Source organism: Columba livia, chromosome 13, assembly GCF_036013475.1.
Source record: "Columba livia isolate bColLiv1 breed racing homer chromosome 13, bColLiv1.pat.W.v2, whole genome shotgun sequence".
Taxonomy (NCBI): domain Eukaryota; kingdom Metazoa; phylum Chordata; class Aves; order Columbiformes; family Columbidae; genus Columba; species Columba livia.
In genome coordinates this window covers 13,061,386-13,087,479 of record NC_088614.1, presented here as the reverse complement: position 1 = coordinate 13,087,479, position 26,094 = coordinate 13,061,386, and the positions used below count along the sequence as shown (strand labels likewise).

General features: G+C 57.5%; 4 protein-coding genes across 11 annotated transcripts in view; 2 read left to right on the top strand and 2 right to left on the bottom strand.

The window, feature by feature from the left end:
• Positions 1–245: 245 nt before the first annotated feature.
• On the bottom strand, positions 246–5,710 carry MMP15 (matrix metallopeptidase 15). Of its 2 annotated transcripts, none has more exons than XM_065029234.1 (10): positions 5,250–5,710; positions 4,006–4,154; positions 3,654–3,776; positions 3,241–3,548; positions 2,867–3,031; positions 2,522–2,745; positions 2,240–2,378; positions 1,847–1,997; positions 1,613–1,728; positions 246–1,365 (listed from the first exon to the last, which is right to left on the bottom strand). In XM_065029234.1, exons 1-10 carry the CDS (start codon positions 5,358–5,360, stop codon positions 914–916), a joined length of 1,938 nt encoding a protein of 645 aa, XP_064885306.1. In that variant the 5' UTR covers positions 5,361–5,710; the 3' UTR covers positions 246–913. The 2 variants fall into 2 exon arrangements, with proteins under 2 accessions (XP_064885306.1, XP_064885307.1); XM_065029235.1 differs by having other exon boundaries at positions 2,867–3,028; positions 5,250–5,707.
• An 800-nt stretch (positions 5,711–6,510) lies between these two features.
• USB1 (U6 snRNA biogenesis phosphodiesterase 1) lies at positions 6,511–11,635 on the bottom strand. 4 transcript variants are annotated; one of them, XR_010465976.1, is made up of 8 exons: positions 11,369–11,635; positions 11,133–11,284; positions 10,777–10,960; positions 10,237–10,290; positions 8,957–9,062; positions 8,605–8,737; positions 8,003–8,086; positions 6,511–7,708 (listed from the first exon to the last, which is right to left on the bottom strand). XR_010465976.1 is itself a non-coding variant. In XM_065029238.1 (7 exons), exons 1-7 carry the CDS (start codon positions 11,467–11,469, stop codon positions 7,604–7,606), a joined length of 786 nt encoding a protein of 261 aa, XP_064885310.1. In that variant the 5' UTR covers positions 11,470–11,635; the 3' UTR covers positions 6,511–7,603. The 4 variants fall into 4 exon arrangements, 3 of the variants coding, with proteins under 3 accessions (XP_064885310.1, XP_064885311.1, XP_064885312.1); XM_065029238.1 differs by lacking the exon at positions 8,605–8,737; XM_065029239.1 differs by lacking the exon at positions 8,605–8,737 and having other exon boundaries at positions 10,777–10,954.
• A 32-nt stretch (positions 11,636–11,667) lies between these two features.
• On the top strand, positions 11,668–20,929 carry ZNF319 (zinc finger protein 319). Of its 4 annotated transcripts, none has more exons than XM_065029236.1 (2): positions 11,668–12,329; positions 14,097–20,929. In XM_065029236.1, exons 1-2 carry the CDS (start codon positions 12,247–12,249, stop codon positions 15,760–15,762), a joined length of 1,749 nt encoding a protein of 582 aa, XP_064885308.1. In that variant the 5' UTR covers positions 11,668–12,246; the 3' UTR covers positions 15,763–20,929. The 4 variants fall into 4 exon arrangements, with proteins under 4 accessions (XP_064885308.1, XP_021157081.1, XP_064885309.1 ...); XM_021301406.2 differs by having other exon boundaries at positions 13,732–20,929; XM_065029237.1 differs by having other exon boundaries at positions 11,668–12,339.
• A 152-nt stretch (positions 20,930–21,081) lies between these two features.
• Positions 21,082–26,094, top strand: part of CNGB1 (cyclic nucleotide gated channel subunit beta 1) — a 31,289-nt gene continuing 26,276 nt past the window's right edge. Inside the window, exon 1 of the mRNA XM_065028542.1 lies at positions 21,082–26,006. Within this exon, the coding sequence (XP_064884614.1) occupies positions 25,908–26,006 (99 nt within the window). The 5' untranslated portion in view covers positions 21,082–25,907. The remainder of the gene's footprint in view (positions 26,007–26,094) is intronic.

Here is a 26,094-nt window from a genome sequence, read left to right as displayed (position 1 = left end):
GTGGTCAGGAGGGGCTGCTGTTGCTGCCCCTTCCCCCCAAAATGGGAGCCCCAGGGCAGGGGCCGCTGTGGGAACATGCTGGCCCCTTCTCCACATGCCCCAGCATGTCACCCAGCCCCTGTGGGTGCCGGGGGGATGGCACCCCCAGGAAATACCCCCATCACCACAAAATCTGCCAAACCTGGCACAGGACAGCCCGCCTGGCTCCTGCCCCCATCCCGGGGCAGAAAGAACGACACCATGGCTCTCCACACACCCGACCCATTTAATAAACGTACAAGGCGGCCGTGCTCGCTGCCCTGACCACAGGACCTCGCGTCCACAGGGCTTTTCCCCATGGTAGCGGCGTCTGGGCTGAGCTGAGCCCATGCGGGGAGCTGCAAAGTTGGCATCTCCCACCTCATGTGATCTTTAGGCACTACATCCTTGTATTCCCACAGTTCAACAGGAAACGTAGCTGCGAGCCTGGCCCTCCCTTTCCCTCACACTTCCCCGCCATTGCAGGTGCCGACAGCTGAGACCTGCCAGCTTGTAGCACTTGTGAGCAGCCCCCAACCTGCCCACCACCCCATGTGGCACAGGCACAGCGTGGGAGGAGGGGACCCTGCTGGGACCCTTTAGCAGAGGCAGGCGCAGCATGACGGGTGGCAACTTGAGGGTCACAGCTGGGGAAGGGGGACAGCTGCCAGGGAGCAGGCAGGACCTGGATACCCTCCAGCCCCCCCCATGACCATCCCCCAGTTCCAGCCCTGCTGCTCTGGAGGGGCTGTGGGGGGGGCATCCCCCTTTTCTGAGACGGGAGCCACCAAGCAACAACGGGGCAAGAGGGGCCAAGGTGGTGGGGAGGGGAAAGGGAGGTCAGGTCCATTGTTAGCACCATGGTGGTGGGGGCGGTTTGGGGAGGGGGCCGGGGTCAGACCCACTCCTGCAAGGAGCGCTTGCAGTACAAGAGCATTCGGGGTGCGCCCTTCCTCTGCGTCTGAACGATGACGTAGATGAGGCCGAGGATGCAGAGCAGCAGCACCAGCAGCACCAGCACCATGACGACACTCATGGTGCGCGTGTACTCGTCAATCTGCACCACCACGTCCACGTCCCCGCCCGGCTGGCGGCCACCCTCGCCATAATCCTCCTCGTCTTCCTCCTCCTCCTCCTCTTCTTCCTCCTCTCCTTCCGTCCGCCCACCCTCATTGGGGTTGAAGGGAGGTTGGTCCCCATCGGGCCAGTGGGGATGTGGGTCGGGGACCAGCTCCGTGTGACAGCCCATGAAGTCCCGTAGGATGGATTTGGGATAACCCGGCTCTGTCTTCAGCCGCTCATTGTCAAATTTCCAGTACTTTGTGCCTCTGTAGAAGTAGGTGGAGGCTAGGGGGAGAAGATGGAGGTGAGGGATAAGTGGGCAGGTGCAGGGTACCCACTAACCTGGGCACCCCTGCAAGTGCTCAAGACAGCACGTTTTACTCCAGGACTCATGAAAAACTTCAGAAAGGGCTTCAGCGCTGACTCCTGACCACCCTCCTAGCCCCCACCCTTTGTGGCCAGGCCACCAGAGGGGTGACCCCATGCTCCCTGGTTCCCCCACCACCCAGCCCTCTTCTCCTCCTCTACTTACAGGCATCCGGGCTGAGGAAGGCACCCTTGGGTGAGGGAGGGATGCCCACCCAGACAGAGATGGGCTTCGGGTACCCAGGGTCCACCGCGCGGGTCTCCTCATTAAAGCGCCAGTATCTGGAGGAGGAAGGTGGTGAGCAGGTGAGGAGCACGGCGCTCTCCACCACCCGCCATGCCCACCCTGCCAGGGACCAGGAGATAGCAGAGCAGAGACGAGGACCCCAGAGCCACTCACCTGTCCCCACGGAAGAAGAAGGTGTGCCCCGTGGGTTCCCACCAGACAGCTGTGTCGATGCTGTCGTAGGGAATGCCCTGCCCGTAGGTGACCAGGGGCTGTGGGTACCCGGGCTCCAAGTTGGCTTCGCGGAAGAGCCAGTACCGGTCACCTGGAGGGGGAGGAGACAGAGAAAGAGGGTGAGGCAGCAATGCCCAGCCGCTGCAGCAGGTACACATGTGGATATGGATCTGGGTATGACGCCTGCAGCTGCCCCACCCCTTTGGGATCACGCAGTGGCTCTGGTTGGGGAGGGGGATCAGGATGGGATGAAGCCAACCAGCTCTCAGCAGCTTGGGAGGGCACTGGGGTCCCCCCTGCACCTTGGGCCTCCCAATCAGCTTCCCTGCTCACCTTTAAAGAAGACGAACCTCCCATCATGCCTCTCGTAGGCGGCATCGATGTCTCCGGGGAGGCCCCGCCAGAAGTGCCCGATGGGCATGGGGTAGTTGTCCAGCACCCGGTTGTGACGGACCCTCCAGAACCACCGGCCCTGATGGGAAATGGGGTGTTGGACAGAGGATGGGGGAGACACAGGGACACCGCCCCAGTGCCAGCCACCTCACTGGGGGGGTCTTCCCACCCAGGGACCCACCACACCCGCAGGGAAAGAGCAGAATGGGTCCCAGCAGGTACCTTGAACACAAACATCTCCCCACGCAGCACCGCCACCGTATCAAAGTTCCCGTCACAGATGTCAGGGCCATACTGGTCAGGTCGGTCTGGGCTGCCAGGTTTGGGGGGACGATCTGGTTTCCCCGGGGGGCGTGGTTTAGGAGGCCTCTGGTCTGGCCTGCCAGGTCTCCAGGGTGTCACGGTGGGCAAAGGCTTGGTGGGCTGAGGGTGTCCATCTGCAGTACCTGGATCGGGCAGGCAACAGAAGGGATGGGGTGATGCAGACCAGCAGCAGCCATGCCTCAGTTTCCACATGCACATGCCCAGCATCCCACCTCTGGGCTGATCCCTGACCCAGCTCCTCACCGTACAGCTGCTGGATGCCCTTGAGGTCATCTTCGGGCAGCTGGAAGTTCTCCGTGTCCATCCACTGGTAGAAGGGGGCCATGATAGCGCTGGGGTTACTGGAGTGCTCCAAGCCCAGCGAGTGCCCCAGCTCGTGCACAGCCACCAAGAAAAGGTTGTTCCCTGCTGGGAAAGGCACCATCAGCAAAACGGGGTGGAGGACACGACACACGGGGTATGTCCTTGACCCCAACACCCTGCAGTGAGGGTGCTCTGGTAGGAGCTGCCTGCATCCCCCATGACAAAGCTGCTCTTGCAGCCACACCTGCCCACACAAGCGCATCTCCCTGCCCTAAGCCCCAGGGGCCCATCAGACTCCTTGTACCTCAACTCACCAGACACATCTGTGTTCTCCAGCGTCCAGGGCTCATCTGAGTCAAAATGCGTGTCACCCCCCATACCAGGGCCAGGAAAATAGGCGTGAGCCAAAAAGCCCCCAACACCATCAAAGGGGGAGCTGTCTCCATGGAAACCAGAGGCGAAGAGCACCATGATGTCAGCCTCCTTCTTCCGCTTCTGCCGGATGTCCTCATAGGGCACCTCCCGGAAAACCAGCGGCGTGGCTTCCTCCCACACCCGGAAAGCTCGGCGGATGGCCTCGTATGAGTGGTACCGACCCAGTTTCTCCGTGTAGTTTTGGATACTGTGGGTACAGAGCTCACTGGGGATGGCCCGCAAGAGCATTCACTCCCCAAGGGGGTCCATGGCTCACCACGGACTAGGGGGAAGCCCCTGAGATGTTTGGTACCTGAAGGTAAGATGGCTCTGGTTCCAGCGCCGCCCCGTCAGTGCGTACCGCTTCCGCCGCATGTTGGACTTCATCCGTGCCCCGATCTGGTCCGGGACCCCGCAGCGGGGACGTTTCATCCACCTGCCAGGAAGGCATCAAGCCAGGGCTCAGCCCACTGCAGCCAAGGTCCCCGAGGCAGCACAGCAGCTGCGGACGGTGAGGGAGGTGTCCTGGCTGCAGGGGTCCAGCCCACAAAGGAGAGATGCAGCTCCCGTGGGAGACAGCACCCACATTTCCAGGTGCAGGCAGAGCTCCGGGGCTGGCAGCAAAGCCAAAGAGCCCAAGAGCAAGAAGACAAGGAGAAACTCACGCCTTGGTCTCCTCGTCCAGGACGCCGGTGACAGTGATGCCGTAAAACTTCTGCATCTCGGCGAGGGCCGCAGAGAAGGTTTCTGCCGAGCGCATGGTGGACAGCTGCCGGCTGGTTTGCGGCAGGTAGCCGTAGAGCCGCAGCCATGCCTGTGCCGGGGAGAGCCGAGCGTGAGGCCGCGGGCAGGGAACTGCCTGATGGGGGGACCTGGAGCTCCCCACGGAGCTCCTCGAGACCCCAGCCCACTGCCAACTGCCACCCCAGCCCTATCCCCCTCACAGGGCATCCCTGCCAGCCGCCGGGGGCGAGCGCCGCACCCAGGCAGGCAGCGCAGGCAGCACAGGCAAGCCGGAGCATGCGGGCAGCAGCTGGGAGGCAGGAACAGAGCCCCAGTCCTGCCCCACAAGTTGTGGGGGATCCTCCGACACCAGGGGCACCGTCACTCCGGGGAGGAGGCAGCTGGTGGGGAGACAGCCTGTCCACCATCCTCCTCTGGAGGTGTCCCCCGGGAGCTGCGGATGGATGGACATGCAGCCAGGCCCCAGCAATCTGCCCCCCCGTCCCGGACCCCCACCCTGGCCTCCACCCACAAAGGGGCTTCTGTCCTGCGGGGTCGGCAGCCCCCCCGGGGCCCCACAGAGGCAGCGGGCAGGAGGGGGTGCTGGGGCGCGCCGGGTCTCTTCCTTCCTGCCCCAGCCACCGCCTCCTCTTGTCTTTTTTAATTACTTCTAATTCTTATTTGTTATTATTACTTTTTATTTTTTGCATTTTATTTTTTATCTTTTCCTTTTTACTTCTATTTCCTTTTAATTTCTTTTTTCTTTTAATTTTAAAAACTTCTTTTTTATTTCCTTTTTTTAAGTCCCTTTTAATTTTTTCCATTTTTTTTTTTTTTCACTTTCGAATTTTTAAAGAATGTGTTGATTTTGAAAAATTGTTAATCTTCTTTTTTTTTTTTAACACTCCCTCCGCCCCCCTACCCCCCCAGGCAGGGTGGCACAGCAGAGACTTTATCAAAGGCCCTTTCACCCCCTCCCCCGCCGCGGCCTCGCGTGGGCACAAAGCGCTTCCTTTCCCCCTCTGGCCGTTGCCCGACCCCCCCGGGGCGATGGGACCCCCGTTCCCTGCCTGCACCTGCGGCCTCAGGACAGGCAGAGCCGGCGGCCGCAGGTGCAGGCAGCACAGGCAGGGTGCAGGCAGGGGGCAGGCAGGGTGTCCCGGGGAACCCCCCCCTCCCCGCTCACCTCCGCGTTGATCTCCTCGCCCGTCGCCGCCCCCACCAGAAGCACCAGAAGCACCAGGAACGGCGGGGGGCGCCCACCCGCCCGGCAGAGGGCGCCGCCTCCTCCTGCCATACCGGGCCGCGCCGCGCCGCGCCCACCTCCCGCCCCGGTTCGCGGCTGCCCCCGGGCCGCGCCGGGCCGGGCCGAGCGCGGCGGTGTCGGAGCTACGCCGCCCTCATGGCCCGGGGCCGGGCCGCCGCCAGGGGCTGCGCACGGGGCATGGGCGGCGCTGCCAGGCGCGGCCTGTCGCCTCCCGGCGCGCCTTTGTGTGCAGGCTCAGGCCGGCGGCGCACGGCACATGGGCGGCCGCCGCGGCTCGGTTCCCCCCCTGCCCTGCCCTGCCCTGCCCTGCCCGCCGGGAGCAGCGACGCGGAGGGACGCGGGCGCGGCGGCAGTGGCGCGGCTCGGCTCGGCGGGGAGAGGGCGGGGCGGGGCCGTGGAAAGGGGGCGCGGCTGCGGCGCCGAGGGGCGGGGCTGCGGCGGTGTGGGGCGGGGCTGCGGCGGTGTGGGGCGGGGCTGCGGCCCCTCAGCCCGACACCTGCTGACACGCGTGTCCGCGGGCAGAGGTCCCGCCCGCCACACACAGAACGAGTCCTTCCCGCCCCGGGCACCCCGTGCCCGCCACACCTGCCCGCTCACACCCGCCCTTCCGGGCTGAGCCAGCAGCTGCCCATCCCCGGACTTTGTTCCCGTGGCCCTGCTGCTGAGCCTGGCTCTCTTCCCCGAAACCGGGAGTCGGGTCTCTGACACCTGCCAGAGTCACCAAACAGGGCAAGGGGCCAAACCGGGCTCTGCCAGGGCAGGAGCAGGGCAATGGTTGAGCATTAACCTGGCACTGCTGGACGGGGACCACAATGAAAACAGTTGTACCAGCGCCAGTTTCACTGGAAGTCCCCAAGGGCTAAATATATCTATCTCTGTTTGTTTTTCCTTCCCCAAAAGAAAACTCGGGGTGTAATCACATTTCTTATCACAGAGATCCCCATCCCAGAAACTAACCACCTACAGACTTAACAGAATTTTGTTAACGATTTTGGAAACCAGCACGGGTGCTGGCAGACATCACAACCTGCTGAGATGCTCCCGTGGCTACAAAGCCCCCAAGCTCTCTCGTGTGCAAGGACAGGCAGTGCAGCACCAAGCTCACCGGCATCGCCTCATCCAAAGTCTGCAGGAGCTGGTCATGTCAGAAAGGGCACAGATGAAATATACCACAGAAACATTTTTATGACATGAGGAGACAGACTTTTACTGCTCAGAAGTCCTGGAGTCTTTCATCAGACAGACGTGGAATAAAAGATTCAGGACAGCACATCGGCATCCTATTCCAGACACCCGAGAGGCTGCAGCTGACCTCCCCGCAGGAACAAAAGGATTAAAAAAAGAGCTCCTCCCAAGGGACAAGGTCCAGCCTGCCATCCCCAGAGCTATCACAGCACCGGATTTCTGTTCCCATGGGGAAAAACCTGGAGCCTGAGCAGGAGCTGCCACCTCTTGACTCAGCAGTGAGTACGGCCTTCCCAGCTCAGGCCAAAGCTGACACTGCCCTCTCTTGGGCTGTCCCCTGCACGGCAGCAAGCTTCTCAGGAGAAGCAGCCCACCAAAAAAGTCCTGGGCTTACGGTATGCACAATCTTAAACCAAAGCTCTTCTTTTACACCCATCCTTGAGGACAGAAACACAAGGGGTTTCCAACTTCTTGCCTCCAGATTTCATCTTTCGTGGCTTGGCAAAAGGATCAGATGCTGGTATTTCCCTATAGAGGCAGCAGCAGCATGAGAGGGACACAGGACATGACCCAGGAACTTGGCCTGGCTCACAGCAGGGAGATGCTCTGGCATGACAGTCCAGCTCCATGTCCTTGCCTCTTGCTACTCAAAGCGTGCTCAAAGCCTCCTGACAAACAGGCTGTGCCACTTCCAGCTGTGTGAGACACTTTCCCTTCAGTAACAGCTTCCCACGCTACCTTCTTCCTCCTTCCCATAAGGCATCTATGTCTTTTATAGAGGTTTTTTGTCTTTTTTTCTTTTTAAATCAGCAAAAACAGCAACTGTGGGATGGCTGGAACCACCAGTGCTGACTGCAGCACATACAGCAGCAAGGATGAAATCTGCTACAGACACACATTTTTTCAGCCAGAATCTGAAACTTGGAAGTAGCCCAACTTGAGGCCACAAACACGTCAGAGATGCTGAGCAGGCAAGAAGAGCGTGGAAGGTGCGTGACAGCCCACATCGCTCAGAGCTGTGCTGGAGAATGGTCCTTGGTTGAACATCAGGGTCTTCAAGGCTCTGAAGTGCACAGCCCCACCGGCCCCTACCTCAAGGGGAAGGAGAAGTACTTGTTCCCCGACTTGCAGCAAATTTGCTCCCATTGGACACGCAGCAGGAGTGCCGAGTCCTCAAATCCATCCACGATGTCCTGGAAAACAGATGCGGGAGTCAATACACAGAGGGTGGATCTGCCAGAGGATGGAGTCAGCAGCTCTGTCCCTGAACCAAGTCAGAGACAAGGCCATTTGTGGTTGGAAGCCTCTGAACTTCTCCCTGGAGGGTGATTTAACTCATTCTCCCCCAAAAGCATCTCTTCTTTCAACCCAGCAAAGTTTGTCCTGCTCAGGGAATTTCCCACTCTCCACCCCCAGCAGGTTGGACACCACGTGGTTGGACACCAGCTCTGCTCTTCCCCTGCTCTCCCCATTGCGCGAGGACTCACCTGGAGCTCCCGCAGACACTGCCCTTCCAGCCTGCCAGACATGTCCCCAACACACCAGGCCAAGCTGATGTGGAACGACGGGTCCTGAAGGCAAAACAGGGATCAGATCATGAGGGCTAAAGGAGGCTTTGCTCAATGTACAGAGCCACAGTGGGAGATCTGGTGTGATGCTGCCCTGCCTGGGATGGCAGACAGCTCTGCAGTCATGAGCATGAGGACCCCGAAGCTGGGAGGGCCCCCTCTGCCAGCTCAATGGTTGCAGAGGTGACATGGACAATGCTGGAGGAGTGATGCATCCTGAGCTGCATGCCCCAGCCTTTTCGGACACCAGTGGGCAAGGCTGCCTGGTTCCCAGCCTCCCTGGGGTTAACTCTGCAGTAGCTTTTCCAACTGCACAAAGAAACTCTCAGGGACAGTCGTGGAGCAGGTAGGTGGGTCACTTCTGAACAACACACAAGAGCCCCCTGCTCAGCTCTGGAGACAATCAGGTTTTGGCCACTCAAAATCCAAAACTTGTCCCCAGAGCTAGTACCAAGCAAGGAGCCTGGACTGACGCCCCAAGGCAGAGGCATAAGCATCGCTTTCAGTCCCACAATGCTCACCCTAAGCCCGTTCTGTCCCAGCACAACTCTGCTCCCATGCACAATTGGGCAGTGACCGTGATGTGCAGTCTGGCCCTTCGCCCCAGAAACCCGATTCTCAGGAGACCACCAGATAGTTACCATCCTTAGTCTCCTGCACAGGACATGATACAAAAGACATAGACTTGATCTAGTCCCATCCTCAGCAAGCTCATGTTCAGAGTATTAAGTATGAACATCACCAACCAACCCAGAGGAGACCATTTCAGTCTAACCTCCCCACTCCTGTTTATTTGGGGTGAACATTTAATGTACCTCTCGCAGGGAACCAGCCAGCATGCCTGGATCAGCAGAGAAGTGGGAAACCCCTCACCTTGTAGAAGGTGGGAAGGTCAAATTCCTCCAGAACTCTGTCCACCTCTGAGACCAGCTCCAGCAGCTGGAAATGCCCAGTGGAGACCTCCAAGCCAATAAAGGTCCTAAAGAAAGACAAGGAGAGACAGCAAGCACCCTTTCATGCTGCAGAAGGCACAGCCATCAGCATACTTAGCCCTGCATTCCTACCAGGCAAATGTCCCACCCCCTCACAAAAGATAATTTGAGGAATGCTAGGTTTAAGCATTCAAGGACACTGACTGTATTCTGAAGAAAAACAGAAACAAAGATATGGCAGCAGAGAGAAGCAAGACTGGATGATATACCATGTAGATTTACCAGATTAACTCAGCTGCTTTTGGGACATGAAAACTCATTTTCCAGGCAAAGGATGCACTCAATGGGAATTTCGACAGAGCACCGTGCGTGCAGGAGCCGCATTCAAAATGCAGAAGTTGCCAGAGGGGTTTTACAGAGGCAGAGGAAGCAGGAAGGGGAAGTATCAAGCTGGAGAGATGTGACAAAGAGGTACCTCCTCAAGGACTGTCTGGATGACTCTTTCTAGACTCCAGGAGGGGAGGGGAAGACCAAGTGTCACCCAGGATATGCTTTGTCCTGCGCAGGACTATCATGGGCTGCCATTCCCACAAGATTCAGCAACTTTTCACAATTTTAATCACCTTTGCTTTGACATTTAAACTACTTAATTGCATTAAATTGAAATCAGGCTTCTGAGCTGACACCCAGGAGAATTAGCACCATCTAAGCTATTTCCCTCCAGCTCTTGGAAGACCTGCACTAAAATTTCAGGACTGGCACTGCTGCCAAAAGAGATGGCCCCTGGCTCTGCTCACCCCAGGCTGTTCTTGCTGGCACAAGGGTTTGCAAAACTGCAGAACAAAACAGATGGGAGATGGCAGTAAACGTGGCTGCCTCCTGTAGCTGCTGTGAAACTGTAGCATGAACCTAATCCCTGCAAAGAGGCCTGCCTCGGGTCACATTGTGAACAGATCTCTTCAGAAGACTGAAATCCTGCAGCCTGAGTTTCACCCACCACTAATGAGACCAACGGCTTGCAGAGAATCAGCGCTGAAGCTACAAATTTGTGCAAGTGGCTGTGGAAAGGTGTGAAGCCACTGGAGACAAGGTGATTGCATACAGCCCTGTCATACGGCTCAGTCCGATCACCCCGGGACAGGCAGGGTGATGCTTCCCATCCACCCCGCACCTTGCCCAGCCTTCTCCCCAGGCAGGCAGGCTGCCCCGCTGCTCGCTCACCTGGTTTTGTTCTGGTTGGTGTAAACCTTCACCTGGTCAGCCACACAGAAGAACCTGAAATAAGCAAGATCCTATTTCAGCTAGTGGGGAAAACAAAACAAAACACAAACAGAAAGCAACAGAAGATGGGGAGAAGAAAGGACTTCTACTGAACTGTAGAAAGATAAAGGCAAATGTGTGCCACAATTGGACCAAATCAGCGCAACCAGAATCTTTCTGGGCTTAAATTAATTGATTCCCCTGTGGTTTCCAGCCCTCCAAAGCCCGGACAGCCTGAAGCAGCTGATGCTCAGCAGATGCTCAGCATAGGCCTGAGCCCAATTTAGGCAATGAGAGCACCTCTGGTTTACAGGATGGGACAGCTCCGGCCTCGTCCTTTGAAAACCCAGACCTGACTTGTCTGGTGCTGGCTCCTGAGCCAGAGAGGAAAACTCTCCAGGGCTTTACTGGTGCAGCACCATCTCCCAGAGTCGGCTCAGGGCGCGGATGCTGGTGAAACACCGACCCCGAGGGAGCAGATCAGGGCCCCACTGTCCGTACCTGTGGAAGGTGGCCAGACGCTCCCTGAGGCAGCGGACAAAGGGGTCGATCCAGTGGTACCGCAGCACCACGCACTGCGAGAGGCTGAGGTGAAACTGCTCCATGGCAGCCAGCGAGGAGACGTAGGTGCGGGCGCGGGACAGCAGCAGCTCCAGCAGCTCCAGGAATTCCTCCTGCACTGTATCTGCGGCGCAGCACGGTCAGAACCGGGTCCCTTCCCCGGAGCATCGGCCAAGGATCCGCACCGGAGACAGGCGGGTCCCCCAGGCCTCCCGTCCCGCCGTGCACCAGCCTCACCCGGCTGGGCTCCGTCCCGCCCTCCCGCCCCGGTGCCGTCCCGGGCCGCCGGTACCTACACGGCAGGTAGACGTGGGTGGCCCAGCTGCCCCGCTCGTGGGGGAAACCGCGGATGCGGCCGCCGTGACGGGAGCTGTCGTCGCTAACGGCCTCCTCCGGATCCGGATCGCCCGGCAGGCCGGCGGGGACGGGCAGGCGGGGGCGCCCGGGGCTACGGGGAAAGAAAACGAGGAGGAGGAATCCCGGCCGCGCGTTCCGCCACCTCCGTGCGAAACCCCCATCCCGCCGCACGCACCTGGCCCGAGGAGGCTCCTGCGCGCCGTCGCCCCGGCACCCTCCTTCCTCCCCCTCGTCCTCCTCCTCCGAGCTGCTGTACCCCACCAGCGCGGCCCTCATGGCCGTCCCGGCCTCCCCTGCGCCCGCCGGGCCTTTCCGGGTCGGCGCCCTCCGCTCGGCCCCCCCGGCGGCGCCGGTGTCGGCGGGCGGCAGCGGGGGGCGCTGTTGTCAGCGCGGCCCGGCAGGGGGCAGCCGCCGCGGCCCGGCCCGCCCCGCCCCGCCTCCTCCTCCTCCGCCGCCGCGGCCGGCCCGGCCCGCTCCGCTCCACTCCCGCCCGCACCCCGCGGCCGCCGCCCGCCCGCCGCCGGCACCGGCGCCCCTTTCCCTTCCTCCCGGCTACCGCCCCCACGCCAGCGTGGGGCTCGGGCGGAACGCGCAGGCCGCGGCCCCGCCAGCGGCGAGCGGGCTGACAGGGGCCTCCCGCCGCAGGTGAGGGGCCCGGCCGCCGCCGCCGCCGCCCTTTGTGTGGGCCTCGGCGGGGCAGGGGCGGCCGCCGCCGGGCAGGGACCCCCTACCCCACCGCGGGGCCTCCCGGCGCGGCGGCGGTGAAGGCCTCGGGGCGCCGCCGCCGCCGCGTTTGTCCGCAGGCCCGCGGGGCCGGACGAGCCCGTCCCATGGGGAGAGGCGAGCGGCGGGCCGGGCCTCGCCGCGGGCTGCGGCGGCGGCGGCTGCTCTCCCAGCTCCCCGGCCGCCCCCGCGCCCCGCGGCCCCGCCGCGCCTCGCCCTGAAGCGGCCTTGGCCCGGCTGCGGGAGGCCCGGACCATGCCGGAGAGGGCTGTGCCGGGGGCCGCTTCTCCAGTTTGAAAGTACCTCTGCTTTCCCGGCTTCTCTCCTTAAATGGTTGTCGCTTCCCACCTCCCACAGAGGGATGAGTTAGGCTCGGAGCTGGCGCCGACTTGGGTACCCGTGCAGAGCCCTCGGTAAGCTAAGGTTGGTATTTCTTATTCTTCCCGAGCTTCCCCTCCCCGTCAGGCCAGATGGTCTAGGATGCCGTTGCCGTCGGTTCCTTCTGCCATGGGTAACACTGGCTGCAGGGGAAGGTGGCGGCTGGGCTGTGCTCGAGTTTTGTATGCCATCGAGTTCAGGTGCGAGGTATCGTAATTGTGATTGCTCCCTTCGTGTCGACAGTCAAGGTGAGCTACTTAGGAGAAAGAGGAGATCCTGTGTTCTGGCAGGGCCTGTGGACATCTTACTACCCAGAATTGTGCAGGCAGACAAAGTAATGCAGCATCCCTGTAGGCAGAAGCACGGTCCAGCCCTGCCTAAGCCGTGGGGCATGATCCGGTCTCAGCTGAGCGCAGGGCGAGGTGGGGATGCTGAGAAGTGACCTTCTCTGATGCTTCTTGTCACTTAGTTTTAAATACAACAGACACCTTCCTGGAAGATCAAGGTTTTACTTACCCTGGGTGACAGCAGACAGTTTGATGCAGAAATGGGTGCGCTCTTGCAGGGTTAGGGACTCATGGCACAAGAACATTAGCCAAGGCCTGGAATCTTCCTCTCTTTTGAGGTGTGTTGGCACTGCCCCTGTCTGCTGCTCACTGGTGGGCTTTCTCTAAGTTGAAATCAGGTTTTACTAGACTTCTCTAGAAAGACTGGAACTTTTCACTGAGCAAAACCCCTGTCATGCTCTATAGTAAGGCCAGACAGCACCTCTGGTGTAGGTTGTTCGGCTCCAGGGTACTTTTATCCCATGGTTTGGTAGGAGGTTCAGCCGAGCCATTGCTTTAATGCTTCTTTTATCTTCACACAGAGTGCTGTGCACAATGCTTGTGGGTTCTGTGTTTTGTCTGCAGATAGGATAACATTGAAGGCAAACGAGCTGCAGGAAGAGCAGAACTGCTTCACAGGGGTGTTTCAGCTGGGGTGGGATCATGCTGGGATCTGCCTTGATATCTGTGAAATCTAACCTGGGAGCTTCTTGATTGCACAGCGTTTGGCGTACCTCAGCCCATGCAGAGATGTTCTCAGTCAGTGCCCTGAGCAGGTCTGGGGGATGCAGCGACTAACAGCGTACGGGGTAATGGCTGAGCTGACCAGAACGTGGGTGGTTGTGCAGCCTCTGGTGAGGGCACGCTGCTCAAACGTGTACCTGGCTGCGGCCAGGCAGAGCCCAGTCCTTTCTGTGCTGAGCATGCCTTGTCTCAGGCCCTTCACACAGCAGCAAGGAGGCTCCAGTTCTCGTTAGCTTCCCCACACTGGCTTCCTGGTAGTTTTGCAGGGTTGCAGGAGAGTTTTCAAAGTGAGTTGTGAGGGGAGGTTGACTAGAGAGTTGCCTGTCTTTCCTCCGAGACCTGACATGAGCTGTCTTCTTCCTTGCAGAGAGCGCTGCTCCCTCCCTCACCCTTCCCAAATGTGAGCCCATCACAGCCAGCACAGAGAAGGTCCTCCTCTTGTCGTCAAGGCACTTGCTTCTGGCTCCTGTTCTTTTGTCCAAAAAAAGAAAAAGCCAAAATAAATCAGTCTGCAAAGAACTTGTGCTGACCTAAGGAGAAGGCTGTGGAGTCTCATTTGCCTCTTTGCTTCTCAAGATCCTTGGCTGTGTGCTGGATTTTCTGTCCTCACATTCAGGGGATCAGCTACAGGAAATCAGGATCTTGGATACTTTTGATTTTTGTTTCTACCTGAACCATTTCAATCGAGAAGCTGAAGCTGTCACTGCTAAAATCTTGTGTTTTTTTTCCAAGCATGTCAGAAAGCTGGCAGCAGCAACAGCAGCAACCACAGCAGCAGCCGCCGCCACCACAGCAGCACCACACTGGGGCAGCCGCCCTCCCAGAGCACTCCATCCCGCCCAGCACTGCTGACAACCCCTTGGGCTGTGCTGTCTACGGCATCTTGCTCCAGCCAGACCCAGGTCTGCAGCACCACCAGCACACCCCCATCCAGGCTGGAGAGCCGTCCCACAAATGTGGGGTGTGTGGCCACGACCTCGCTCACCTCTCCAACCCCCATGAGCACCAGTGCTTGCCAGGCCATGACCGCTCTTTCCAGTGCACCCAGTGCCTGAAGATCTTCCACCAGGCCACTGACCTCCTCGAACACCAGTGCATCCAGGTGGAGCAGAAGCCCTTTGTGTGCGGCGTCTGCAAAATGGGCTTCTCCCTCCTGACCTCGTTGGCACAGCACCACAATGTCCACAATGGCAATGCCATGAAGTGCTCCATCTGCGAGAAGACCTACAAGACTCCTGAGGTGGAGCATTCGCAGCCTCTCGACCCCTCAGAGAAGCCCTACAGCTGCTCCATCTGTCAGAAAACTTTCAAGCACCTCTCAGAGCTGTCCCGGCATGAGCGCATCCACACAGGTGAAAAGCCCTACAAGTGCACGCTGTGCGACAAGAGCTTCAGCCAGTCGTCCCACCTGGTGCACCACAAACGGACACACAGCTCGGAGCGGCCCTACAAGTGCACAGTGTGCGAGAAGACCTTCAAGCACCGCTCCCACCTGGTGCGCCACATGTATGCGCACTCAGGGGAGCACCTCTTTAAGTGCAACGTTTGCGAGTTGCACTTCAAGGAGTCATCGGAGCTGCTGCAGCACCCCTGCACGCCCAGTGGGGAGCGGCCCTTCCGCTGCGGTGAATGCCAGAAGGCCTTCAAGCGTCCCTCAGACCTGCGGCAGCACGAGCGCACACACAGCGAGGAGCGTCCCTTCAAGTGTGACCTCTGCCAGATGAGCTTCAAGCAGCAGTACGCGCTCATGCGCCACCGCCGCACACACAAGACCGAGGAACCCTTCAAGTGCAACCTGTGCGAGAAGGGCTTCGTGCAGCCCTCACACTTGGTGTACCACCAGCACGTGCATGGCATAGAAAACCTCTTCAAGTGCAACGTGTGCCAGAAAGGCTTCAACCAGTCCTCAGAGCTGCTGCGGCACAAGTGCGTGCAGAATGCAGAGCGGCCCTTCAAGTGCGCGGTGTGCAACAAGTCCTACAAGCGAGCCTCAGCTCTGCAGAAGCACCAGCTGGCCCACTGCGCCGAGAAGCCGCTCAAGTGCACGCTCTGTGAGAGACGTTTCTTCTCCTCCTCCGAATTCGTGCAGCATCGCTGCGACCCAGCCCGTGAGAAGCCCCTCAAGTGCCCCGACTGTGAAAAACGGTTCAAGTACGCCTCGGACCTGCAGCGGCACCGGCGCGTGCACACGGGTGAGAAGCCCTACAAGTGCCCCTCCTGCGAGAAGGCCTTCAAGCAGCGCGAGCACCTCAACAAGCACCACAGCGTGCACGCCCGGGAGCAGCAGTACAAGTGCATGTGGTGCGGGGAACGGTTCCTGGACTTGGGCCTGCTGCAGGAGCATAGCGTCCAGCACACAGCCGAGGGCGCCTACCAGGTGGCTGCCTGCTTGCCATGAGCCTCCGTCCCCTCGGCGGCTTTCAGCTTGCATGAGCCTCGGCCTCCCCTTCCCTCTCCTCAGTTGCAGATGGCCTCCAGGGAGTTTGGGGGAAAGGGGTGGTGTGGTGGGTGGGCAGGTAAACTTTCCTCTGGCCTCTATGGTTGATACACCCCTTGTATTGCAGAGATGACGGACAATGTGAAAAGCTCGAAGGGGTCGAGAGGAAAGGAGGGAGGTGGGGAGATGGAACAATACCTGTAGTTTCCTGGTGTCTCCTGGGCTGTAGTTCACGCTGTACCTGCAGTTTCAGTGCTGGGAGCTCACCTGCCCACTGCAGGCACCAGCCCTTTGCCTGCAGCCTCTTTCCTCTGCCCTGCCTGGTGGGGTGGTGGGTGGCTGGGTGACTCCTGGAGAGGGCTTGGGAGCAAGGCAGAGCCAGCCCTCCCTCCTCCTGGGGTGTGCTGCACGGCAAGGAAGTAGCAAGTTTCTGCTGCTGGGATCTCCCAGCTTTCTTGGTCCAAGCTCATTTGAGAGGACTGCTTCAGATCATTAGTGCTGATTGACTGCCCCAACCTCCCCTGCTCTCCTTGAGTCTAGAAAGGAAAAGCCATGGGGCTACACAGCTCCAAAAAGCACTTTGGCATTGCTGCTTTTGCAGTCGCTGGCTGTCACAGTCTGCAAGGGTTCTGGGTGAGCCTGCCCACCCCATCCCTGCCAGCAGCATGGGGATGAGCAGCGAATGCTTCGCCGCTACCAGAGAGCATGGCGAGGAGAGCGTTCATGCCCCACTCCTGGCTGAGAGCTTGGTGTTTCAGAGCTGCTTCCTGAGGGACATAGCTCTCCTGCCAGGACTTAACCTCCAGCCCCAGGCCCCTTCCCTCTTTGCACCGCTCGGGCTGTTAGCATCCCTCCAGGGGGTCAGGCAAAGGGCTGTCCCAGCAGTGTGAACACTAAAGGGTGAGGTGAACACTACTAATAACCTGCGATTTCAGAGACATTACCATTGCTGACAGAAACCCATGCCACGTGCCAGGCTTGGTGTCCCATTTGTTGGAGGAGAACCAGAGGGACCCAGGAGAATCTTTCCTGGCCTATGGGCTCAGCTCCACCGGGAGGGGAAGATTAGCGGTGGGTGAAGGAGGAGTGTATTTTTTTTTTCTCCTCTTGCAGGAGTCCTGTTTTATCCCTTTACTCTTTCTTTACCTCTTCTGTATTTTTCAGGTTTTGCACTGTCCTTGTAAACATCACTTAAAAATAAATTTCCCCTAGCAAGGTCAATGCAGCCTGAGGTGTTTTGCTCGGCAGGATTTTTCTGGCTTCTCATGACCAAGAGACATGCTACATGCCAGTTAGATGCCTTGGAGGTTGAAAGCGTGCTTACTGGCTTGCCCACCAGCCTTCCCCCCTTTGTCTTTGGAGACACTAAGACGTTAAATATCCATCTGTGGAGATATTCAAGCCCTGACAGGATGGGGTCCTGGGCAACCTGCTGTAGCTGACCCTGCTCGAGCAGGGGTTGGACTAGGTGATCTCCGGAGGTCCCTGCCAGCCTCAGCTCTTCTGTGATTTGGCTGGCCCTTGTATGAGGTAGGACTGTTGTGACGGGCTCTAATTAGTAGACAGCAGCCAGTAAGTTGCCGGTGTGCTGCACAGGTGATTATGACAAGTTTATTAAGTGTTGTCCACAACAACTATAGGCAGATTAACTGTGCAGAGAGTTGGGCTTTGCTCATCTGAAATGTGGAGAAAGGCTTTCTTTTCTTTTCCAGCACAGTGAAGGGGAATGGGGTGCGTTTGCAGGGGCTGGGACAGTTCAGTGACAAGTCTGACCCTGGGACTGAGTTTTCTTAATGCGCAGCTTTAAGGAGGTTACAGCAGACCTTGCTCTCTACTGCCCGAGGGGACCGATGGTTATCTTACTTTATGCTGCCTCAAAGATGTAGAACTTCCTACCAAGTTGTCTGTCTGTATTTCTTTTTCCCTTTTTTTTTATTTTTAAGCAGTTTGTTAGTATTCATTAAAAATATTGTATAGTTTAACTTGATGTCATACTGGATCTTTTAAAAAAAATATGTGATAACTTGGATTTTTAAAGAGCTCTTTGATTCTAGGTAGCTATTTTTTGCTGCTTAATATGTAGTAAGTTCAGTGTATGCTTTACTGGAGGAGTAAAAATGAGGAGTAAAACTGAGAAGGAAGGCTAATCCTGTCTTTACAGAAGGGCTTGGTGGTGACGGAGACTATGAGTGTGGGACCGGTGCTAGCTGGGGAGCACAGCACCTATCTGAACCCTCGCTCTGTTCCTGGCTCGGGCTGTGGTTGGCTCTGCCTTTGCCCTAAGCAGCTGCTATAGGTCCCCAGAGCTGGGGCTTCGGTGGTCACCCTGACTGCTTGGGCACAACTCCAGCAGCCAGGATCAGTGCTCAGAGCTGGGAGCTTGCAGAGAGGCTCATCTTGAGTATGAGGAGGGTGGTGAAATGGAGTCTGCTGGAGCCTCCGGGGGCTTCTCTGGTTGTATTTCTTTATGGGGCAGGGGCTGGCTAGAGTAGGAGTTTGGAGGAATCGTTTGTGTGGGCCCCAGATGGCTGTGCCCTGCTCTCTGCCCTCCCGGGGGCTGCCTGGGGAGCTGGGCAGCCTCGGGTGCTTGGGGCAGAGCAGGTGGGACCTGGACACAGCGCGCTGGCCATGGAGCTGCTGGATCCCGTCCCTTTGGTACCAGCTTGGCACGGGGACTGTTGGAGAGCGCTTCCCTTGTGCTGTGCAGCTGGGAAAGCGCTCGGTGTCCCAGCAAGGAGCTCTGGCTCTGCTTCGGCTGTGGCAACAGCCAAGCAGCACCTTGGGCAGAGAGAGCATCGCCAGGGCTGTGTGCTTGAGGGAAAAGGGATGAGCTCAGGTCCAGGTTGTCAGTAGGTGCCTCCAGGTTTGAAAACATCTTGGTGTGGCATTAGAGCGTCATTAAGTAGGACTGGCCATGGGCCCCTGGTGACTCGGTCTTTTCATCGTTTGCTGCCCTGCAACAGCCCAAATCCAGCAGGAGCCTGTGGAGGCTTCAGCTGCTGGACCTCAGTGCTGGCAGGTGGAGGGGCTGCGCAGAGCAGGTGGCTGAGCGGCCACTGAGAGCTTCAGGTGTATTCTTATAGGGAGGTTGTCTGGTTGGAAGCAACTGTGTTGCGTACAGTGGGCTGGGGGAGCAGGTCACTCTCTGTTGCTGTGCCTTTGGGTCATGTTTTGTACAGTGAGGTGAGAGGGGATGGAAATAGCGGGAGGCACATGGATGTCAGGAGCTGGGTGGGGAGATGGGGATTGGCCTGGGGGGCCGATGTCCCCTGGGCATCACACTGCCAAGGGCTCTTCTAACTGCTGGTGTTTCCTTTTCAAACCAAAGAGCAGTTGTAGCCAAAGCCTCTTGGGAGTAAAATGTGATTCTACTCTGTACCTGTGTTGCGCTTCCCTTCTGACAGTTATTTCAAGAGATTTTCAGGCTTCTTCATGCTGTGTCCGCTTAGCCTCTTGTGTCACTCACCACCCCACAGCACCCAGGAGGGTTGTTGTGCTGGAGCTGGTGTTGCATCAGCCCTGTGGCAAGTGTTTGCATGTCTTCAGGACCTGGTTGCCAGACTGCCTGAGGATGCTCTAGGGCTGGAGCAGGGGATGGTCTCTCCTGAAAGGTTGTTCTCTTTGGCAGGCAGCTTGAGCATAGGATGCCACTGGGGAGGTGATGGGGACAATTAGGCTGGCCAAAAGTAGTGTGATTATTGTCCAGGAGATAAATACTGCTCTCTAGGGCTGCTGTTCCTCTGGCTTCCTGGGTCCAGGAAGAAGACAGTCTGTTACCTGGGCTTTTTTCTGATCTTCACTTGCCCTTACCCTACCTACAGGATGCCTTCAGGTGTGTCTTGGCCCCTTCCCCTCCACAGCTATTTTCCTTATACTTTTATAAAACCTTCTAGGCTTCTTTGCCCTTTGTTCAGCTCTTTATTTGTAAGCAGCAGTTTGCTTTCCATCCCTTTTTCCATTTAGATTGTGAGGCTTCTTCCCCTTCTCCTCCTACTCCTCCCTGCCTCAAATTCCTCTCCCAGGTGATACCAAACCTCTGATGATGCAGTCAGGTGTTTGGGACCCAAATTTTGCTGGATTCCATTGCGTGCTTCTGGTCCTTTCCTCCATGAGGCCATCCGTCTTGCTGGGCACAGGCGATGCCTGTGGCCTGGCAGCTCGGCTTGGCTGGGTCGTGTCCATGGCTGTGGCAAGTAAGTCTAAGCCAGGACCAGGAACCAGAACAGAGCATTTCCAAGGGTTAAGTCAGACATTCCTGGGGAAAAGTCGTGTCGCTGGGGAGGGGCTGAACTGCTTGGCTCCCCCTGGAATGCCTGCAGAGCAACTGTAGCATTGAGCAGAGTTAACACTGGCATGGACACTCCTGGGACCATGCGTATGCCCAGGTGACCCTGCCAGCTCTCCAGTGAGCAGATGCTGTCCCTGTGACCTGGGTGGGAAGACGTGTGCACTCTGGTCTTGGGGCCATGTGCTGGAGTGATGGGTGAGGGGGAAAGCATCCTCTGACAGTGGTTTGGGACCATTGGCTGTCAACAATAAGCAAAAAAACCCTTGTTATTCTTCAGAGTTTGACTCTTCCTCTGTTGGGTGGGGAGTTTGCCTGCAGAAAGGTTCCTGCACGTGCAGGTGTGATGTTAAGATGCAATAAGGGCAGGCTGCAAGGTTTGGGGACAGCAGCTCCCCCCAGGGCCCCTCTGAACCCAGCTTCTCCCCCACTGCCTGGCTCCCGCTGCAGCATCTCCCAGCAGCTGCCTCTGCTGCTTTCTCGACGTGAAGATGCTGCTCTCGCAGCGTGCCTGGGATGCTTGGTGGGCAGAGCAGGACTGCAGGTGGGAGCTGGACCGTGGGCTTGTTTCCAAGCTGTGGATCAGAGGGATTTCATGGCCAGTGAGGTTCTCAGTCTCCTTCAAACCTGCACTTGGGCTTCCGGCAGGTTCCCAGGGCTGTGGGAGGTTGCGGCCAAGGATGCTGAGGTTCGTGTGGCTTGCAGTGCCTTTAACACTGCTCTCCGTGTGTTTCTGACATGATACTCCATGTATGTGTGTATATATATTGTATTAACACATCCCGCTCTTCTGTGTGAGTGTTAAATTGTTTTGCTTTACTAATAAATTTATAGTTATTTATACCTTCCTGTGGGTGTGTAAGATTTCTGGAGCGGAGGCCGTGTGCCGGGCACCACCTAACCTGTCTGTCTTTGTGCCCTGTCTGGCTTTGCTTGAAATTTTTTTTCATGTTTTCTTTCTTTCACTGAACTTTTTTGATGGAGGAATGGTGGTTTGCCTGGTAACCAAAAGTCGAGAGGCAGGCTGTGGGCAGGCTCCCAGGGGCTGAAAGCAAGAGCAGGAAGAGTGCGCGGTGCTCTTGCCCCTTGCTGGAGGACGAGCGCTCCCTGCCCAGGGCACAGCTTGTGCCAGGATTCTTTGCCTGCCGGGAAGCAGCGCCTGCTCAGGAGGCAGAAGCTGATGCATGTTGTGCTTCAAGGACCCCAACCCCACGCACGACTGTTTCAGCTTTCCTAGACTTTTTTTTTTTGCTTTGCATCCATCCCATCCTGTGATAGCAAGAGAGGAGCCCTCTACCTGCAGATGACCTGACTTGGTCCATCCCACCCCCAGGCCAGGTGAGATGTGTGTTTGGATCACTGAGAAAGTGCTTCTGGCTGAAATTTTGGGAAGGGTTTAGGATGGCAAACCAAAGGGAGAATGGGGATGGCACTCACCTGGGATCCTGTGGCTGGGAGACAGCTCAGCGTCCCTTCTTGGCTGGCTGTTCCATTCAGATCTCCTTGAATTACATGGAGACGTGCTCAGGAGGAGGAGGAGGGATGTCCATGACTTGGGGAAGGGGCAGGACCCCCGTCCCTGTTGCTGATACCAGGTGACTGGTCCCTCCATGGCAGCTGTGCTGAACCTCGGGAGGGTGTTAGTGCCACCCAACAGAATAGTGCCCAGCGGCAGAAAGGCAACACCTTTCCCAGCTGCCTTAATTTCTCATTCTTGGCTGGATGATTTATGTGGGAAGATGAAAAGTTAAACCTCAGCTGGTAGTCCTAAACTGTGCCCGTGTTTGAACTTTGCAGTTTGAGGAAATACTCCGTATCCTCAGGGCAGGCAAGGAAACTGCATCGGCAGCACCGGTGCTTTACACAAGTTTTTATTTTCTTGTCTTTGATTTCCCTAAATCACAGGAAAGCTGCATAATTTTTGCACGCGCCAGAGCCCCAGGCTCAGGCTGGGGAGGACCAGGAATGGTTGGTGGGAGCAGCATCCTCTCAGCATCTTATTAAGAGCCCCTGAAGGTCTGGTTTCTTTCCAGAAGACCTTACCTACTTGGCAACTGTTTTCTGCGCAGGTGTCATTACCAATTCTTCCTGCCTTACCCCATGAACGTAAAAGCAAACAAAAGACAGCAGAAGTGAATGAAAAGTAGTTATCCAGCAAATGTGCCAGGAGTGCTAGCAATATCACCCAGGTGAGGAGCTGAACCATGTCCTTCGCACTCCAGGATTCCTCCTGGGCATTTGCTTGCAGAAATAAATCAAAGACTTGTAGACAGGTCTGGTTCGAAGATGAGGTGCCTGCAAGAGTGTCATTGGGGGAGATGCAGGTTTTGCTGTCAGCAGATGTTGCTTTTTTTTTTTTTTTAACCTCTCACTGCAGGATTTTATGAGCCTGACCATGCAAAAGTCAGCTTGAAACTGTCCCTGCGTTGCTTTGCTTTGTCAGGCAGCCCCATCTTCTCAGGTGGGATCTGGGCAGCCTCCCGCCAGGGGAGACCTGGCCCTGCTGTGGCCCAGAGGGGGCAGAGTCCGGGCTGTGCTGCTTCCACTGCTGATCCTACTGGGGGGACAGCAGGTTGATTTAGTGCTGCGCCTGTCTGGAGCTGCTGCTGCTGCTGACTGTAAGCAGTCCTCACTCCTCTTCAGAGTGAAAAGTATCTCAGAAATACAGGTATGCCTTTCAGTCGGCTTCCCTGAGCCGAGTGGGTGGGGATTGAGGTGTGATTTGGGAGACTGTGCCTCAGTTTCCCTGGTTGGAAATCAAAGCTGCAGAGGCGCTGGGCTGTGGCCAGACAGGATGGGTACTTGTTGCTTGCCAGGCTGGGGACACCCATGGGTCTGGGGAAGGAGGAATCAGGCCCGGGGCTCCAGAGCTGCTCCAGGGAGCTCTGGCCAAAGACAGAAGCTGGGGCTGGCCGTGCTGCACTGAAGCTGTACCAGGACTCCAAGGTGTGACCGTGGCCGAGATTAGGGGTGATGGGAAAGGCTGGCAGTCACACAGGGCTGGAGGTAAACGGATCAAACAGCAATCGGCAAGCTCAGCAAGGGGAGGCTTAGCTCAGCCCAGCGCAGATTTGCTGCCTGCTGCCCCAGATCCTCTGGGGTCGGGGCAGAGCTGCGGGTGGAGCATCCTCAGCACATCACCCTTGCACTGCCCCGCAGAGTTTCAGCAGCCCCATCGCTGCTTGTCTGCACATCCCTGTGCCTGCCTGCTTCTGGGCGAGACGACAGCCTTCCCTGCAGTGCAGCTGGGTTTGCGCCGACCGGTGAGTGCCTGGGGTCGCTTTGGCGACCAGGGATTTTGAGGATACTCAAACGTGTTTGATTTTGGGGTTTTCTTTGCACCATCCTGCACCAAAACCAGGCTGGCTGCTGGGAGCTGGGGCATACGGGACAGCTGGGTGCTGGTAATCCCATTTGCAGGCAGCACTGAGCTAATCCTTGCAGAGTCCTGAGCGGATTGGGGTGGGTTTGGGGGTCAGTGGTGAGCTGCTGTGGCCAAGGGAGCCCACGCGTCCCTGGGGTGGCTTCTTGGGGAGGTGGCGGTGAGTGTGTGGGGGTAAGTGGCAGTGATGGAGGCAAAGGACGTGGCTGGGGTTTCTGCAAGGCAACCTCTGCTCGTGGTGGTGGGGTTTGGTGCTATGAAACAGAGCTAGAGGATGAGCCATGGCGGCGCACAAGTCCAGGGTGGGGAAGCGATGGAACGGGTCCATGGGGAGTGATGCTGCAAGGGCAACAGAGATGGGTAATGTGGAGGGGTTTTATATGATTCTGGAGGGAAGGGAAATGCCATGGTGTGTCCTGCTCTGAATGGGGATGACAGGTCTGCACTCTGCTTCTTGCTCTGAGGCTGGGACCCTGTGCCCGCTGTTGTGAGCCCGGCAGACCTGGCACAATGGGCGGTGGCGCTGGCCGGTGCCAGCAACACGGGGGGATCGCGTGTGGTTGCCAGCTTTTTGGTGCCATCACAGGCAAATCCTGACTGCTTATTCCTGTTTCTCCCAACAACTAGATTTTTGGGGACACAGAAGTGTTTCTGCCACTCTCTTGTTCGGATGTGCCAGAACAGTCCTGGCCCCCCACTTTCCTTCCCAGGCCAAGCACAGGCTTAAGCTCCAGGCTTTTCCAGCTTCGCAAGCTGGTATCAAAGGAGGAGGAGACCTTTGCTGTCATGGGGGCTCACTTCAGTCCCGGGGGGGCTTTTTCTGAGCTTGTTTGGGCTCAGTGGTGTAAATTGACCCTGGGCTTCTTTGGGAGCTGTGATGGTCCTGAAGCAAAGGTGAAAATGCTTCTGTGCCATACAGTGCCACCACTATTTCCTTGCCGTTCCTCTGGCATTCTCAGCTTCTTAATCCCTTATATCCAGTGGGAGGTAAAAGATAATTTCTTAAATGGTTTCTGGTCATCAGGCCTCCAGGGGGGTGTTTTACAGCCACCCTGTTCTGCTTTGGGGACATGAGGGTCTCCAGGAGAGCTGAGCCTTCCCGTGGTGTGCCAGGGGCTGCAGGTACTGTGTGGGGTGATGCTTCATCCGCATCCAAACACGCATCTTGGACTTGTACAAGGCGGGGATAAGCAAAGAGCTGAGAACACACGTCACCCCGTCTGTGAACCTTGACTCATTAATGTTTAAGATGTCAGGCTTTGGGCAGCCCCCAGTGAAACACATCGAGGGACATGAAGACATTCTTCATGTCTGAAAGGTGAGGGGTTAATGCAAAGTGCCCAGCACTGAGCAGCTTCCAGCCTGTAACCTGCTGTGTGGGGGGGGTTGGGGCCACGTGTTAACCTGGGGTCAAAGCTCCCATGCAGGCTCCTGGCTGGGCTGGATGGAGCTCAGGGATTTGCTTTCTCTTGCCCCCTGTGGCTGCCTCCTGTGACCAACAACACGGGTGCCATCCGAGATGCTCCTGAGACTCTCGTTGAGCAGAGCAGGGTGTCTTTGGAGGGGCATTTTGGGCAAAGCAGTGGTCTTTGGAGGGGCAACAGCAGAAGACATCCCTAATTTGAGCTGGGCTCTTGTCCTGTACCCAAGCATGGGAACATGCAGCATCACTTGGCTCGCTGGTGCTGCATCCCAGCCTGGAGTCACACCAAGAAGAGATGGGGGGATCCAAAACCAGTGAGCAAACAGAGCCTGGAGAGCTGAATCCCTGCTTTGCCACATCTTGTTTTTACCTACCCCATCAACATCACAGCGGCCAAAGCAAGTCAGTGCTGGCTGCCTCTGCCACCCTCCCCGGGGCCCCAGGTGAGTGCCTGCCCCAGTGGCCACCGTGGCTGAAAGGTGATGGAGCAGAGTGGTTTCCTAAGGGCAGAACGAGTTGATAAGTGTGTTGGGGTGTGAACTTGCCCATAAACAAATTCTACTCAAATTACTGTTGTTTTTCACCCCTCAATTGAAAACTGAGGGTAACATAAAGGACTCTGAGCAGAGCATCACAGTTCCTGTGATCTATTTGCTCTGGCTTCACAAGCACTTCTTGTGTGACACTAGCCATTGAGGATTGTGCAAAAAAAATCCTAACTAAGCAGTTACATTTGGGAAAAGCAAGTTTAACTAAGTCTGCGTGCTTAAAATAGAGGGTGTATTTTGCTCATGATAACAGCGAGAGGTCAGAGGCTGAGCGGGTTTGGTCTGGCTGTGCTGCAGTGCTGCATTTCCCAAGCAGGACGTGGAAACAAAAGGACACTAAGGACCTTTTGGGCTGCCCTGGGCACAGCGTGAGCAGCTGATGCACCCAGTGTTCCCCAGGGAACGTGCACCACTGCTACTGGCTTCTCGCCGGCTGGAGACCCCTCCTCGCTCCCCGCAGGCAGCTGGATGCTGGGCTGGTTCGAGCGGGTGGTTCCGCAGCCCCCGCTGCCCCATCTGACAGAGGAGACGCCCCCGGCCCCAGTTCAGGAACCCAAGCCAGCTAAGGTGAGTGGGGAGCCAGTTTGGGAGGTACTGGGGACCCCATGAGGTTGGCTGAGAGATGTCCAGTACCTCTGCATCCAGCCCTGGCACT